The sequence below is a fragment of the Diachasma alloeum genome, unplaced genomic scaffold (assembly GCF_001412515.2).
Source record: "Diachasma alloeum isolate Michigan unplaced genomic scaffold, Dall2.0 Dall_scaffold_00194, whole genome shotgun sequence".
NCBI classification, from domain to species: Eukaryota; Metazoa; Arthropoda; class Insecta; order Hymenoptera; family Braconidae; genus Diachasma; species Diachasma alloeum.
The window spans coordinates 1,342,793-1,360,278 of record NW_021680359.1 but is presented as its reverse complement, the minus strand read 5'-3'; the positions used below and the strand labels follow the sequence as shown (position 1 = coordinate 1,360,278).

Below are 17,486 nucleotides of genomic sequence, written 5' to 3'. Positions count from 1 at the left end.
TCAATTTTTGTGTTTTTTCCATTTTTGAAGATGTATATCTCGAAAATCGGGTGGACAAGGTACTTGAAATTTTGGGAATAGTTTTTGAATGTGCTCAACAACATATGATCCAAATATTGCGTCTTTATACCATTTCGAAATTTTCACCAAGTATACTTACTGCGGAAGTTCCTTAAATATATTTCTTAAATTTACACGAAAACCTTCATTTTTCCGGTTTTTACCGTATTTTTTTTTAATGTTGATTTTACTCCAACGAATAAAGTTAAGCATCCATTTTACTGTATTCGCAATAGATCAAGAATAAATCAATTTTTAATTTCATAAATTTTTCGCGTCTCTAGAGTAGAACTAAAAATTCATTGTTTTTAGTAATCGATTTTCTTTTGAACCCGCCTTTTTGCTTCAACCTGCCTTTTTTTTTCTTCATAAAAATCAGATGACGCATGATTACAATGTACAATTACTAAAAACAATAAATTTTTAGTCCTACTGTAGAGACGCGAAAAATTTATGCACTTCAAAATTCATTTATTCATGATCTATTGCGAATAAAGTAAAACGGATGCTTAACTTTATTCTTTGAGGTGTAACGAACATTTTAAAAAAAGTTGAAATCATATGAAAACTACGGCGCAAGGAGCATTTTGAAGGTGAAAACAGGAAAAAATGAAGTTGTTCGTGGTTATACGGGGCAAAATCTCATATATCACAAGCTGTTCAATGGGTCCCGAGGCTCCGTGAAGACTTTTAACTTTCATCGACGTATACCTTAACTGTCACAAACCGATCATTTCCGTCTGACCTGGCGAAAAGGAAAATGAAGGCCATTCCAACTGGATCTGGGAGCCAATTCTCGAATTGAAATCGTACGTTCGACTTCGACAAGTCGCATGCGGCCCGTAAGCCGGTCCAGAGTCACAGGCGACCTACCGAAATCCAACGCACGATTTCAACTCGAGAATAGACTTCCTGATCAGATTTTCCTTGAATTAAAGTTTTTATCAAAGCCGAATGCTGTACAAACGGTTATTCTCAGGGGGGGGGGGATCATAAAAATCCGAAAGGGACAAGGAAAAAACACAATAGGTATTGATTATGAAATCATTCTAGTGTCATCAATGAAATGTGAACATACGCAGTCTTAGTATGCTGATATTTAACTTTCCCACAAAAAACAATAATTACAGTTCTTATCGCAGTTTTCCGTCACACACCAAAATTATCCGAAATCAATATTCATAGAGGCAAAAAAGCCAAGTATATTCCAGGACAGAGATGGCTGGATTACCATCGAATGTTTCTTTCCTCGGATCCTTGTGAGACACGTAGTAATTCCCGGGGGGATGTAAAATTTTGGATTCTAAAGAGCATGTGGATATCGAGTACTCGATCTCATGCGAAATACCTGCTCCAACGAGCTCCATCTTTTCTATTCCAACGAATAAATTTTTCAGATTATCATCGTTCCTTTTGAACATTTTTCTTATCTCATGTTTCAGTATTATACCTCTGACGTTACACGTGGTGGAGCGAGACGAGAAGGCTGGGGCAGTGCAGAAGCTACGGAAATGGTTCTCAACAATCTCTTTTATATCACGGCAAAGGTAAAGATTAGAGAGATCACCGCCACGCAATAACCCTTCCGCGGTATTACACAAATAATCTTCAAATTTTCTCCTCCAGTTTTCCGACGAGCATCCAAAGGAGGTAGAGGAGCTGTGGGCAACTTTGTGCGGCTGCTGGCCTAACAATCTCAAAGTAATAATCCGTTATTTAATAATCGTATCAGGGATGGCGCCGCAAGAACTTCTCCCCTACGCCAAGCGAGTTGTTCTCTTTCTGGCTCGTTCCAGACCGGAGAGACTAGTAGATGAAATGATGACGGAGCTCCAAACTGTGGAGACATTAAACTGTTTAATTGAAAGGACCGAAACTCCCCCATTCTATCGTCTCACAAGTATGAGAAAGGCCTCGTCCCACAGTGATGCGCCTGCAGCAGATCCAGGAAATCCTTCTCGAGATCTTGCAGTCGAGAAGGGTACGATCCACACAAAACGACACTCCGGGGAAGACCCAGTGAAGACTGGCTCCAAGTCAGACACTGCCCTGAGGGCCCTAGCAGGCTTCCAGACAACAAAACCCGAGAAAGCTAGGACCACCAGTGGTCCCCCAGTCCTCCCGGACGACCTCTCAACCCCCACCACCGAAGTTGAACTCACCGAGGAGATTTATTCGCGAAATGTCGTCACAGTATCCACAAAAATCGGACCGAACGAGAAATTCGATATTCCCCAGCCCCATCCATTACCAATGCCCGAGTACGGAGGGTACTTTGCACCCCTGACAGAATATCTGCCCGATGCATCACAACCAATTAGTGGTTTTCACCGTTGCAACATTGCAGTTATGCTCTTAACTGACATCGTAGTCGATGGAATTCAAATAGACTGGTCCATCCATGTGCCTTTGATGCTACACATCGTCTTCCTTGGACTCGACCACTCGCGTCCTTTGGTACGAGATCACTGTCGTCTACTCTTATTGAATCTCCTTGTGGTCCTTGGTGATCACCGAGACCACCTGGGTGTTGCTAGGGTACTCCTGGCATCGCGAACTGAGCAATTGGGTTTGGGCTTAACAACTCCAAACTTGCATGTACTCGAGCACAACTTCACAGAAGTTGATCCTGAGTTTGACAGCTATTTATACGGTCCACCTCCAGCAACGGCCACTCCCCCCAGAACCAACTCCCCTCCACCAGTTTTTTGTGTACCTGAGCCACCCTGTCCACCTCCCCCTCCGCCCCCTATGCCACCACCACCGCCTCCTCCATTACCGTCTGAGGAGTGTTGCAGTGTGAAGAATCCATCGCCTGTGCAAACTTCGTCAGAATCCTCACCCTCTCACTCTCCTATTCCTTCCAATAGCCTCACTCCACCGAATGTTGCGACAACAGAGAATAAACAGCAGTTTGATAGCACCCTGAGACCCTGGCAGACCCCTGCAGGGCCACCTGTTATCGTCACACCTGAAGACACTGCTGTCTGGAATGGACCACAGCCTGGGCCCAATATGGCTATTCAGGACGTGATTAAATCGTTGATCAACTTTTTGGCATCGAGAACTGTTCAACCACTGTGGAACTACGAGGACATGACTGCCAAGACCTGGTGGGTGCGGAGTGCTGAGCAGTTGACTGTATTATTGAGACACGTTTTAAGGGTCTTCAGAGACTCACTGCCTCATGCCCATGTTAGTCAACGATGGGCAGAGACTGCGTTACAACTGGGGTTGTCTTGTTCGTCAAGACATTATGCTGGGAGATCTCTCCAAGTTTTCAGAGCCCTCAGAGTTCCAATCACATCGAGAATGCTGTCTGACATTCTCTCAAGATTAGTGGAAACAGTTGCTGAACAGGGGGAGGACATGCAGGGTTACGTGACTGAACTTCTTTTAACCCTGGAAGCAGCAGTGGACTCCCTGGAGTCAGACTTCCGGCCTCTGGATTTCATGAAGGAAATATTCAAGTCAACGCCGAATTTGAATAACAAGGATCCAGCCTCGGGGATTGTCCTGGGGAAGAGGAACATGGGAATGGGTTATCCAGCTGGTCCGCACATGTTCAATCACCTCAATCAGGCTGGACACGCCAGGAGCACCAGCTACTCAGTGAGCTACTGCATGAGAAAGTGTGCAGGATCAACCAATCCTGATCCAAAAGAGGATTCAAGAGTCTGCAATAAGTATCCCATCTCAAACCTCTCAAGATCTCGGTCTGCACAGTCCCTGAAGTTGCTGGGGGACTCGGCAACTCAAGACGACAAAATGACTATTTTGGCTCAATTATTTTGGCTGTCGGTGTCTCTACTGGAGTCCGACTACGAGCATGAATTTCTATTGGCATTGAGACTGCTCGGTCGAGTGCTCCATCGATTGCCACTGGATCGTCCGGACGCTAGGGATAAAGTGGAGAAATTGCAACAGCAGTTGGGATGGAACTCGTTCCCTGGGGTCCATGCACTATTACTGAAAGGCTGCACCAGCCCAAACACTTATGAACCGGTTGTAACTCTATTGTCCCAATTTACTCCACTGCTGGATCTCCCCTTCGTTGACCCCACACAGAGCCTCGCATTCCCAATGAATGTGATCTCTTTGTTACCGTACATGTTATTGAATTATGAGGATGCTAATGAGCTTTGTATCAGAAGTGCTGAGAATATTGCGCAGGTGTCTGCGGAGAAGGGAAAAAAGTTGGATCATCTGGGGACTGTGATGACGTTGTACAGTAGGAGGACATTTAGTAAGGAGAGTTTCCAGTGGACGAAGTGCGTCGTCAAGTATCTTTATGACACTTACGCTCATTTGAGCTTCAACATGCTGGCGTTCCTGGTGGAGGTGCTCGAGAAGGGCCCTTCCAGCATCGCCCTACCTGTCCTCAGTATTATTCATTGTCTCCTGCATTATGTGGATCTTGCGACGAGAGCTGCCCAGCCTATTAATACGGAACTGTTGAGAGTCATTTCGAAATACGTTGAGGTGGGTGTTTTAATATCTCGAAGCATTTGTGTTAAGGCCCGGGTGTACCATCTTTCGAACGTTATTTCGATGTTTTTTTTTCATCTTTCGTCATCTGAAATTGTCAATTAAGTCCTGCATCATGCAGAAGTTTTGAAAAATTATGAATGAATAATCAAAAAAAAGTAGAAAAAATTCCGAATTTTTTCAAACAGCATTTTTAATTTATATTCAGAATAAGTTGAATAACAAGAAATTGAAAAATGTATCTGATTTACGGTGACAAATGGCGGCCTGTCACCCAATATCATGCAGGGGGAAGACTGATTTCGTAAATCTTTTCCCACACTGCACAGAGACATTTATTACGGAAAAGGCTCTTTGAAAAAAGTTGTAATATTTTGGAGAATTTTTTAATCACACTTTTATCACATAAAAACGGCAGATGGCTACATACCACTGTTTTGAAAATGGAGATACCTAGCTGTCACTTCAAAAAATGACAGCTAATAGATACTTTGCCACAGCAAATCAGATGTTTATAATTTCCACTTTTTTCAACTCCTTTTGAATCTCAATTAAAAACACTCTTTGAAAAAGTTCTGAATTTTTTCTATTTTTTTTCATCATTCTATCATAATTTTTGGGAATTTCTGCATGATGTACCACTCAATTGATAATTTTGGATTACGAAAGATAAACAAAATCCAGATAACATTCGAAAGATAGTACACCCGGGCCTTAATGGGGGGTAGAGAAAGGTGCGAGGGGATATTTACTCCTAAGATTATTGTGTCACTTGCCGATGAGATCGATTCGAAGTTACTCATAAAATCACTGAAACCGTTGAAATAAAGGAGTTACTGAAATCTCGTTATTTCAAATCGGAGAGTCATTTTTTGGAGCTACAATGAAATCATTTGTGGTCCATTAAATGAGTTTCTATTGTTAATGAGATTGAAGAAATCATGAGATAGATTTGGTTTACTTTTAGTAAAGATACCAGGTTGGTGTTTGGTGTTTAAGAGTCATTTCGAAATACGTTGAGGTGGGTGTTTTAATGTCTCGAAGCATTTGTTTTAATGGGGGATAGAGAAATGTGCGAGGGGATAGTTACTCCTGAGATTATTACGTCACTTGCCGATGAGATCGATTCGAAGTTACTCATGAAATCACTGAAACCGTTGAAATAAGGCAGTTATTGAAATCTCGTTGTTTCAAATCGGAGAGTTATTTCTTGGAGCTACAATGAAATCATTTGTGATCCATTAAATGAGTTTCTATTGTTAATGAGATTGAAGAAATCATGAGATAGCTTTGGTCTACTTTTAGTAAATATACCAGGAGGATGGTGTATGTTTAACGAAAACGATTAGAAGACATTCAAATATTACGTCACGATTTTTTGAACTTATCAATCATATTTTATTTATATTCTGGAAGGACTAGTGTCACCCTGGCCGGTGTGTTGATGGCTTTTTTTCTGTCATATTCGATATTCCTTTTTTCAATTGATTATTTATAATGATTCCTATTCCAAAAAGCAATAGGACCGATGAGAATCATATAAATTGATGAATTTTCGGATTATAATAAATGATTTGATCATGTTCTAATTCCTATGTCCACTGAATAAGATTTTTATCATAATTACAATTCAATTCGTTCTACAACACACTTTAGAGTTCAATTTCGATTTTTCTCCGTATAACCATGAGAAGCTTCATTTTTTTCTGTTTTTACCTCCAAATGCTCCTTGTGCCGTAGTTTTCATACGATTTTTGTTTTTTTTTTAAACGTTCGTTATACTCCACAGAATAAAGTTAAGCATTCATTTTACGTTATTCGCAATAGATTATGAATAAATAAATTTTGAATTTCATAAACTTACTCTACTCTAGAGACACGAAAAATTTAGGAAATGAGAAATGTGAAATACAATTTATCAATGAAAATCATGCTTGACATCAATAAAGTCATGAATTCAGTGCAGTAATTCAGTAGCGAAGTGGTAAAACAGTACAAGTCAATTTTGATTATTGACCAGTTTTCAATGAATATCTCGGAATCTAAGGGAGACAGCAAAATTTTTGATATAACCTTCTTTCTAGTGCCGATTGAGAGCTACAACAAATGTAATTACGAAAATTTCGCTATCTCCCTCAGAATAGGAAATATTCCTCAAACACTCAAACCGTTTTACCACTTTGTTACTGAATTGATATCACTCATGTCATCTGGTACAATCCATTTTGCACTCGATTTCGATTTCGAGTTATTAGCCCTTCGGAAAAATGCTTGAAATTTTTTAATGATGAAATGACTTTTAGGGCCCATACTGGAAGGAGGCGTTGAAGATTCTCAAGCTAGTCGTGACTAGGTCATCCACTCTCGTAGCTCCCCCAACGTCGGTCCATGCACCATCTTGGGAGCCTTCCATGACCTCTCCCCATCCCAGCTTCACTGACACGGAGATATTTACGAAGAAAGAACTCCCTGGTGAGAATTCTAGATGTAATAAAAAAACTACTTCTCTCTGGTTCTAATTATTTTAATTTCTCTTCCTTCTTTATAACAATTGCATGGACTTTTTTCGGACTGCACGCATACTCCACACCCCTCAGGTTGCGATAAAAATAATAACAACTGTTTATGGCTGTAGATGATTTCATCCTGATAATAAAGACGATATTTTTTTTTAGTTTTGCGCACTTGAATAGTTTTTTTAATACCTCTCACCCTCATGAACGACGATCATGAGATACGATGTATTCTTGTTTTCATGATTCAATGATGATGTAATGTAGGAAGGACAATGGACTTCACTTATGACGTGACGAAAACACCGCTCATTGGGAAGAGATGGTTGAGAAGACAGATTGAGGATGAGAAGACATCAGGCTCACCGAGACGTTCATTATCGCTCTCGCCAGCAGATAGTAATGCAATTTCGGGATGGAAGAGACCCTGGATGTCTCAGGTGAGCTTGAGAAATGAATAAATTCAATGGGCCAATATATACCGCTTTCAGGGGTAACAGAAGGCCACCGTTTTCTCGAAATTTTCAAATAAATTTCCTCAAAGTTATTAATATTTTTCAAACCCAAAGCACATTGATGTTCATTATTTACCTCCTGGAGATTAATGTGACTCGAGCTGTAAAAATATCGATAGCTTCACGCATGAAAAGATTTAATAGGAAGTCTAGCGAATTCGCTAAAAAATTCTATTAGAATTATATAGGAATCCTATGGAGTTTCTATAGGATTTCTACTGGAATTATATTGAAAAACTCTACTTGTTTTTTACGCCGATTTTATTGTATATTTGATAGGAAAAAGTGAATATAGTTTGAATTTTTGTTCGAGTTTTTCACTTGAGATTTTTTCTATTAAAATTATTTGGCACAAATTTTCTAAATTTTTTCCTCTGGATTTTGTTTTTTTTTAATCATCATTTCATAATTAAATTGAAATTGAAATTACGTTACAGAATCCGAGAGGAAAAAAATTGATGCCCAAGCATTCTTTTAGAAAAAATCTCAAAAGAAAAATTCAAACAGAAATTCGAAATCTGTTGACTTTTTCTTATGGAATATTCAATAGAATCAGCCTAAAAAAAATGGATTTTTTCAATAGAATTCCAATACAATTTTCTAGCGAATTCGCTAGGTTTTCTATTGAATTTTTTCATACTAGTTTCGGAAAGAAATTTTTTCAAAAATTTTGAAAATCAGCGGCATTCACTTACCCCTCAAGGGGAGACCGCGATGAAATTTAAAAGTCCTCGTTAAGGGGAAACGGAACCCCTGCGTTTATGAATCTTTAGAATTGTGTTTTCTCCTGCAATTATTATTTTTTATTCATTAAACTACTTCATTGACTCAACAATGCGATAATCGAGTCGATAAAGTAATTTCATAGATAGAAATTAATAATTGTAGGAGAAAACACAATTCTAAGATTTGATGTAGACAAAGGGGTTCCGTCTCCCCTTAAGGCTACGAACTTATTGAGCGAATTTTGATATATGATAGGATATGGTAAAAATTTGCAAAAATAACGAACATCAATGAAAAACAGCGTTCTTCATTTTTACCTTTAAAATCGTCCAAGTGCCTCAATTTTCATCCTAAGCAAAGTGGATCATATGTTGAATACGTTGGAACACAGTTAGGGGAGAGCGGGGTCAAATGGCCATCGTCACTAGTTAATGATTTTGTTTAGGGTAAAGGCACTCGGGGAGACGAGCATTGGAAATCGCCTCGTACGACTGTGCGCGAAAAATAGCTGTTAGATATAATTTTTGATAATCCTAATACTGAACTATCGCACTCTATTCGAACCCCTTCTGTTTCTTCTGTCCATGTAAGGCCATTCATCAGTTTTGAATATATTTCTTGGGGCACTCATTCTATCGCATTTCTTATACTTCAGTTACTAATTTTTGTTCGTTGTCCATTTTACCTCGGTGTTCTGTTTTACTCTGCTCTTTCCTACCAAAATTCAAATCATTTTGTCTATGCCATGTTGGAGATATGCGTCGTAAAAAATTGGAAAAGCATGAAAACTCCAAGTTTTATGATGCATATCTCAAAAATGGTGTGGACTAAATACTTTAAGGTGTTTCGTGCGAAAAAGGTAAATAATGAAATTCATCTGGATTTCATGTAGAACGTTTATAATCACAATTAAATTAGCTATGAATTTTCCTAGAATTTTTTCAGATTTCCTTTTCAAGCAATTAACGACTAAATTCGCTGCTTATATACGGGCTCTTATGGGGATTTTTCTGTTTAGCATGAAATTATATTATGGACTCAGATGGTAATGCAGTTTCGTGGTAAACAGAAAAATCTCCAAAAGAACCTATGTATGAGAAGCAACTTCAATAGTTAATAATTTGAAAAGAAAATCTGAAAAAATTCTAGGAAAATTCGTAGATAATTCGATTGTGATTATAAACATTCTATATGAATTCCAGATGAATGTCACTATTTAACTTTTTCACACAAAACACCCGCAGCAACATCTTATATAAATTTTGAAACTTTAGAAAACTGCGATATTTTGAGCATCTATAAGTCACTGATGAAGTACCTCAAGTCGTAAAACGTGAGAGTCAAATTGAACACATCCGATAGTTGTGTGTTGATCCCAGAAACTAGTTATTTCATTACGGATGTTTACTTCGAAAATCTAATTTTTTTGACTTGTCGGGGAACTTATAATTAACTTTTCTGATGATTAAGAAAAATTAGTTGTAGCAGGTTAGATAAAATGGAATAAACAAATTCTTTCTGATATACGGGCTCTCAGTGGATTTATTCTCGAACTGAAATTGAACTACTAGAAGATTCTAAAAATTCAAATAAAAATAGAGGGCAATGTGAAAAAATATACAGAATCCCATAGTCAAGGAAAAATCTGGGGTACTCAGGCAAATGAGGGAGATATGCAAACCATTGAACCCCACATCCACTCATACTATCGCCTACATGTGGTGGTGCATTTTATCTCTTTTACTTCTGAAGAGTGACTTGGGATGGTGGATTAAAATTTTTTATTAATACGATGAAAACACTCCGTCCACCGTTTGAACGAAATGGAAAATATTTGAGTGCTTGCAGTTCTTGATAAGCTTCCTTGATATTGGAATAATTTCATATTTAAGACATTCCATCACAATCCAGTCACCCCTTCATTATGGGTTAAAGAATTTGATGTAGATATTCACTTTATCGTAATTCATTCTTGTAATGGAATTCTCTTTAAAAAATGAGTTATTAAGTTGAATGAAATTATATTCATATAAATTATTTATATTACATTCGTAAAAATTTAATAATTTATATTATACTATATTCATATAAATGTGGATTTGCTGGAGAAAAAAATTTACGAATAAAAAATTATTTCAAGTTTTCCTTACGAAGCATCTGAACTTTCGTAGAATATTTTTCTATGGAGGGTTCTCCTACCTTTGCGACAACAAACGTCAGAATTTCCCATGGGATCATCCAATAGAATTCCCTGTAGGGCATACAATAAAGATTGATCACCCGTGATTTCCCAGTGTAAATTTGACTTGTAACACCAAGTGGTTCGTCACTTCGCAGAAATTTTTACGTAACGTTATTCGATAATATTTATCATGATTTCTCCAACAGGGACGAGTGAGGGAGTGTCTGGTGAATCTTCTACGTCCATTCGGTCAGCCAGTGGGTCTCCCCAAGAGTCCATCCGTAAGTAAAATATCTCCGAGATAACTTTCCCCAATAAAATCATCCCAATTCATTTTCAGGACGAACAGATTAGCTCAATGACACTATGTAGCAAGGTAAAGAGGGACTACTCTCAAAAGCAAATCAAAATTAGAAAACGATGAATATCAGTAATTGAAAACGCACATGAGGCTTCAACTCACACTATCAGGGTTTCACGACACCCATGAAACATTTAACAGTAGAATTGATTTTTTTTTTCATATAGCGCTCTTGAAAGAAATTGTGGGGAATGAGAGATGGTGAATTTCTGAGTCAAAGGTTCTCCTTCGGCTTTTGGCTCCTGGCGATAATTAACCGACTGATTCACAAAGTTTACTAATGCCATTGTCGCTGGGGTAAAATTAATTTCGGTTGAATTCATCGTTACAATCAAAATCATTTTTATGGTACAAATTTAAAAAGTGACAGTTTTAGTACACTTCTCGCGCAAAAAACCGCCTTTTTCTTCCTAGTGTCATGAAATATCGTACGATACATATATAAATATATATTTTCTGACGATTGTCATTGCAGACCTCGCCTTTGGTTCGGCCTGTAACCCTCACACACGTCAACTACCTTTTTCACTTTTTTGTATCGTAATATACTATTAACCCCTCAAGTACGGTGTCTATATGTTATATGTATAGACCCTTTTCGTGATTAATAAAAATTAATTATCTTTCATACTATTGTAGATATCGAAATTCTAAAAATTTTCCCATAAAATAGATAAAATTATCAACACAATGCGACTCGATTTTTTTTCAAGTTATTTTTACTATTTTTCTTCAATACATAAACAATGCGGAACTGAATTCAATGTTAGATGCATATTCAAACCTCTCGTTTATCAAGCTAATTTTCATAAAAAATTATGAAATTTTTACCGACCATACTCTGTACATTCCTTCGTCGAATGGCGCAAACGAAAATTCGATTCAATGAATTACTGATTTGTTATTAACAAATTTCTGACAATCGCCGATCTTGGCAACCGTTTGTACTATCGAACTGAGATTAGTCTTAGAAATTCCAGAAAAATCTGAACAACTTATTGGTGAAAGCTCAAGATTATCATGAAAGTTTCGATGATAATTTTTTGATCATCAGTGTAGAAATTGTCGCGTATTGAACAGTGAGTTCGAGTAGACGGGAGGCTGTCGGCCGATGAGGCCCACCGCGCGATATGGGCACTGTACTTGAGGGGTTAATGATTTGATTTATGTAGCGACGAAGGAGTGGAGAGGAGACAGTCGATTTTTATATATTCCGGGTGATATCCTGGTTAGAGGAAACCTCTGTCTCCTCTCCCGTTTCTACTCCTATGAGGAACAATTATCCAGCAAACCTGGGTAAATTTTATTGCCCAAAACGCAATCGTGGCGAGAAATGTGATGAAAAAATACTTTGACATAAACATGAATCTTAAAATTTGCTTAATAAAAAATGACATCTGTGGAAGTAAAAACGATGGTTCCCTGTAAATTTTCCACACCTGTAGAGTCTTTTTTAACAACGATACAAACGACGTGGGAATGGACGAAATCAAAAATTTGCTGTATCGCGCGAAAGCTGGTGTTCGAAAATTGATCACCGTTATAGAAAAATTCCCAGACCTTGGGTAATTCATTACGTGCGCTCGTGTAATTTTGGATGAAATTCCAGAAAAAATTTACCACTTCAGAACAATTTACGTGACGATTAGAACATTTTTTGGTGCAAGCAGAGAAAATTTATCATTCGTCTCGCATTTTCTCTTTCAATATAAAGTGAAAGAGACCTGGAACGTAATTTTGCTCCACGATTACTCGACTTTTTCAGTATTTTTTCATCTTTTTTCTCAGTGTGACTCACCACGGCCACAATTTTTTGAATTCATTAATAAAAACTCGTTTTCACTATTACTCGAAGCCAAAAGTCGAAGGGAAACTTTACTAGGATTTGACTGCCCGCCATCCCTCGAAATTTTGCTCAAGAGTGGGACATTCTGTGTACCTTAATTTATGTGCTTTGATGTTAGAAATTCAAATGTGACGTGTAAATCACGTGAATCGTGTTATTCTATTCACGCACAACCTTCGGTTATCACGCTAAAGTGTCATAGATGGGTTTTCCCTCACCATTAATTTTTGCCGGTTATCTCGAAATGTGAGGAAACTGAAATGTGTTCCGAGGACCTCTATTGTAGAGACTTATAAAAATGGTACCCAGGGAAATATTTGTATTCCTCTTCAATTCCGCGATACCGCGCGAAAATTGGTGTTGAGCTGACATCGATTAACCCGTTTCACCTTTTTGCAACTCAACGGATCCTCAATTGAAATTAAATGAGGGAAGAAGGGGGCAAGGTGGACTATCCTCAAACGTCAATAATTCAGGGTTTCAAATGAGTTCAAATTCATTCCTTTCTGTTGATTATTGAGAAGATATCGAAGATATGGAAAATCCTATTCATTCCTTACCTCGTCTACTTTGTTCAACCACTTCCCTACAGAGATACAAAAATTTAATTTTATTAAGATATATTTTTTTTGAAATAATTTGAAAAAATTTCAATTCAATAAGATTTTAGAGTGAATATCAAGCATTTCTTTTTGAGATACCTTTACTTCATTGAAATAAAAACACTTCGGAGTAAAGTCATATCTGTTTACTGCAAGACTGGTTATTTTCACTTTTTTTCCAATCATAAATTAAATGTCCTCCATTCTTGAGGTTTTTTACGTTCATGGAACAGATTTTGTGATTTTCAAATTTTTATAGAATTGTCCTGATCTGTGATTTTTTCACATAACAATATTCGTTCCGCTCTGATATACGAAATGGTCAGTTCAATTATAAATAGCACGAAACAAAACTTGCTCATATTCATTGATAAAGTGACGTATTTTGTCATCGAAATAATTTTTCTTTTTTGGATAGAAAGGTTTCTTGAGATAGCNCAGTTCAATTATAAATAGCACGAAACAAAACTTGCTCATATTCATTGATAAAGTGACGTATTTTGTCATCGAAATAATTTTTCTTTTTTGGATAGAAAGGTTTCTTAAGATAGCTTAACCCCTCACGTACGGGCTCCATACGATGTATGGAGGCACGAACTTGTCCTATCGGCCGGGGTGAATACATCGTATGGACCCTTTCCGTCAACAGTAAAAAATTATTTTCTCGAATTCTAAGACACATATTGACATTTGGAAAAAAAATTTGGAAAGTCAATAAAATTGTCTGTGCAGTGAGTTCCTTGATTTTTCTTCTCAATGCATTTTTTCTATTTTTTTTTATATCAACAAAAGCCGTGGATGAAAATACTATCTTGCTCCGATTTAATCATATTCAATCATCTCGTTTGTCGAGGAAATTTTACAGAAAAATTTTGGAATTTTTGCTGAAAATACTTTGATGACCTTCCTATCGAATGGCACAAGTTAAATTTCAATTAATTGAATAATGCATTTGTTATAAATAAATTCAGCGAATTTGGAGATCTCGGCGAAAAATTGTCCTGGAGGATAAATCGGTGTGACTTGAATGCGGAAAAAACAGAATTCTCAGGGCGTTTATTTCAAATTTCAATTCATCCAATGCATTTTATTTCAAGTTTTCTCGATCACCTGTTTTCGAGTTATTGCTGATTAAACAATGGAATTGGCGCGTCGACGTAAGCCTCCCGGCCGTTGGGACAAGATGCGTTCTAGGGACCCCGTACGTGAGGGGTTAATACTACGTAAAAAATAATATTATCATTGGGACAAATAAAATCGACTTAAGGCCCGGATGGATTATTTTTGGAAAAAAACTGAACTTTTTCGAAGAGCATTTTTAATAAAGATTAGAAATAAGTCCGACGGAAAGGAAATTGTAAATGGATAATATATCGTGAGAACTTACGATCTGACAGGCATTGGCTACTGAGACAAATGACGACTGAACAGCCATTAGATACTGTAAATTATTAATTTACAATTTCCCCCCTATTGAGTTTGTTTTCCAATATTTTTTAAAAACGCTCTTTGAGTATGTTCAGTTCTTTTTCAGCGTTTCTTGATTATACAATCGTAATTTTTGAAGTCTCCAGGGCTACGTAAAACTGAATGACATTTGCAGAACATTTCATATTATCAAAAGAAAAAAAAACAACCAAGATCACGATCGAAAGATAATACACGTGGGCCTTAAGTTCTAAAGAAGTTCTATTTTTTCCATATAAATGTATCTCGAAACGACACAATTGACATCCATTGCAAAATCGTATTGAGTTCAAAATTATCAAGTAAATAACGTTTATTTCAAATAAAATGATCTCAATAAGATTTTTCCTCACTGATACTGAGCCCCCAAATCAACACTAAAAAACTAAATGGTGCGTTCATAAAATTACATAGGTGATATTCAGCCAGAGTTCGGACCTCATGGAGAGGCAATCCTCAATGGCCTCATCAACCGAAGAAGTATCAGGAGCAAATAACGACCTGAGCGGTGGGTCCCGTCGCGATGAGGAGCAGTTCGGAGTCTTCAAGGACTTCGACTTCCTCGAGTACGAGAGCGAGAGTGTAGAGGGCGAGAGCACCGACAACTTCAACTGGGGTGTGCGCAGACGTCCCCTCAGCGAGGGTGAGGAGCGAGAGCCCAGCGTCCGTCAATTCGAGGAGAGTCTCTCTGAGAAGACCGCCTCATCCAGCAAACACACATCTCGTCGTGGTGGCGTAGCCGAAGAATCCTCAGATGACGAGGTGGGCTCAGAGTCTCCCCTGGACGAGGTTCCCTCTGGCTCTGGGGCAGGCCGGGAGCCCACGGTCCCCGGAATTTTCCCACCCTCCTCGTTATCCCTCATCCCCAGTCGTTCTCGTCACGACTCTTCAACAAGATCAGACACATCTGGCTCGAGTGCGGGAGACCTTGGCGACCTAACCCCCTGCAATGCCTCCCCGAATTTATCAGCGCTGATGCCATTCGGTCGTCAAGTCGTTCGTGACGATGCCGAGGAAATATGGCGTCAGCAGATTCAACACCTGATTTCACAGGTTCCCTACAACATCCTCGACTTTTTCCACCTTCTCAGCAAAATCTTGAGGGACGTGTGCAGCAAGTCTGTGGGATTGTCTCGAGAGGCTAGTGCGCTGTTGACGAATGGTAGCACAGCTGCCTCGCAATTAGCCTCTCATTTGTCCACCCATGCAGAATTACTGAGTTCCAAAGCAGAGCCACCATTAGTCTGGTTCTCCACTACTGTATTCTCCCATCAAAGACTGCACGAAACCCTGCGATTTGGAATGCTCGAGATTCAGGAGCACTTGGAGACGTTTTTGGACAAGAAGGATCATGCGACTGAGTGTCTGGAGGCTGTGAAAGCTACGAACAAACTCCAGGTTCTAGGGGAGGTCCAGCCGGACTCTGTGCCTGAGGATATGCTCCTGGGACTGGGTCGATCATTCTACAAACTTCATTTTCAACTGTTGCTGCTCATCGAGGCTGCCAATAAGATGCTTTTTGCTCTGACAAAAGCCTCGAAGAATATATCTGTTCAGCTGTATGACATGTCCCCTGAAATTGTAATGATGAAGACTGCGTTGTGTAGAGCACTGGAGGAGAGTACTGAGAGTGAACGAGGCACACCCACTCCAACGCCGTCCCCAAGTCCATTACCTGTTGCTGGATCCATTGAGGAGGTGATTAGAGTGGCCGAGTTGTTGAGATCTGCTCGTTGGTCTGCAGCACTTGAAGCAGTCAGACTTCATCGAGCCCAGTGGCCAGGGGATCCCTTTCACGACGATGACGACGTCACAACAGCTGTCAATATGTACTGCAAGTATCTTGGACAAGATCGCTCTGATCTGTTTGTAGTGACTAAAGGGGACACCGAGACGATGGAGATTTTTGACAGGCTCATGGAGAGCCTCTTTCAAGTATTGTCAGCAGTCACTGGACTCGAGGCTGCAGTTAAAGCTGTACGAGCGCAAGCCACAAGCTCAAAAGCTGATTGTTAGATTATTTGTGATGATCGATCATGTTTTTTTATCATTGTTTATAGGTACTGAGGACCATTCAAATATCACGTCACGAGATTAGGGGCAAGGGGATCGATTGCTTAGATTGTGCACGCATGAAAAAATGTAATAGAAAACCTAGCGAATTCGCTAGAAAATTCTATTGGAATTCTATAGGAATTCTATGAGATTCCTATAGGATTTCTATTGGGATTTTATTGATTCTATTTGTTTTTTGTGTTGATTCTATTAGATATTCGATAAGAAAAAGTCAATAGATTTCGAATTTCTGTTGAAATTTTTCTCTTGAGATTTTTTCTATTAGAATTATTCGGCACGAATTTTCAAAGGTTTTTCCATTGGATTTTGTTTTATTTTGCATTACAAAATCGGAGTCCAAAAACGAAGAAAATTGATGCCCAAGCATTCTTATAGAAAAAATCTGAAGAGAAAATTCCAAACAGACATTCGAAATCTATTGACTTTTTCTTATCGAATATTCAATAGAATCAATGCAAAAAACACATAGAATTTTTCAATAGAATTCCAATAGAAATCCTATAGAAAAGCCATAGAATTCCTATAGAATTCCGATAGAATTCTCTAGCGAACTCGCTAGGTTTTCTATTGAATTTTTTCATGCGTGTGATTTCAGACCGTATTTTTTTATACTTTTCATCGAGGAAATCGCAAATGCAGATTTGTTTGCA

The 17,486-nt window shown here is 38.4% G+C and overlaps 1 protein-coding gene across 5 annotated transcripts in view; it reads left to right on the top strand.

The window, feature by feature from the left end:
* Positions 1 to 16,929, top strand: part of LOC107048506 (protein furry) — a 65,982-nt gene extending 49,053 nt beyond the window's left edge. For 4 of the 5 annotated variants that reach the window (XM_015271687.1, XM_015271688.1, XM_015271689.2 and 1 more), the window contains exons 15-20: positions 1,503 to 1,607; positions 1,687 to 4,542; positions 6,852 to 7,020; positions 7,329 to 7,501; positions 10,691 to 10,765; positions 15,175 to 16,929. In XM_015271687.1, the coding sequence (XP_015127173.1) occupies positions 1,503 to 1,607; positions 1,687 to 4,542; positions 6,852 to 7,020; positions 7,329 to 7,501; positions 10,691 to 10,765; positions 15,175 to 16,776 (4,980 nt within the window). In that variant the 3' untranslated portion in view covers positions 16,777 to 16,929. Of the gene's footprint in view, positions 1 to 1,502; positions 1,608 to 1,686; positions 4,543 to 6,851; positions 7,021 to 7,145; positions 7,223 to 7,328; positions 7,502 to 10,690; positions 10,766 to 15,174 lie in introns of those variants that run through there. The other variant, XM_015271690.2, reaches the window with a different exon arrangement.
* Positions 16,930 to 17,486: the final 557 nt, after the last annotated feature.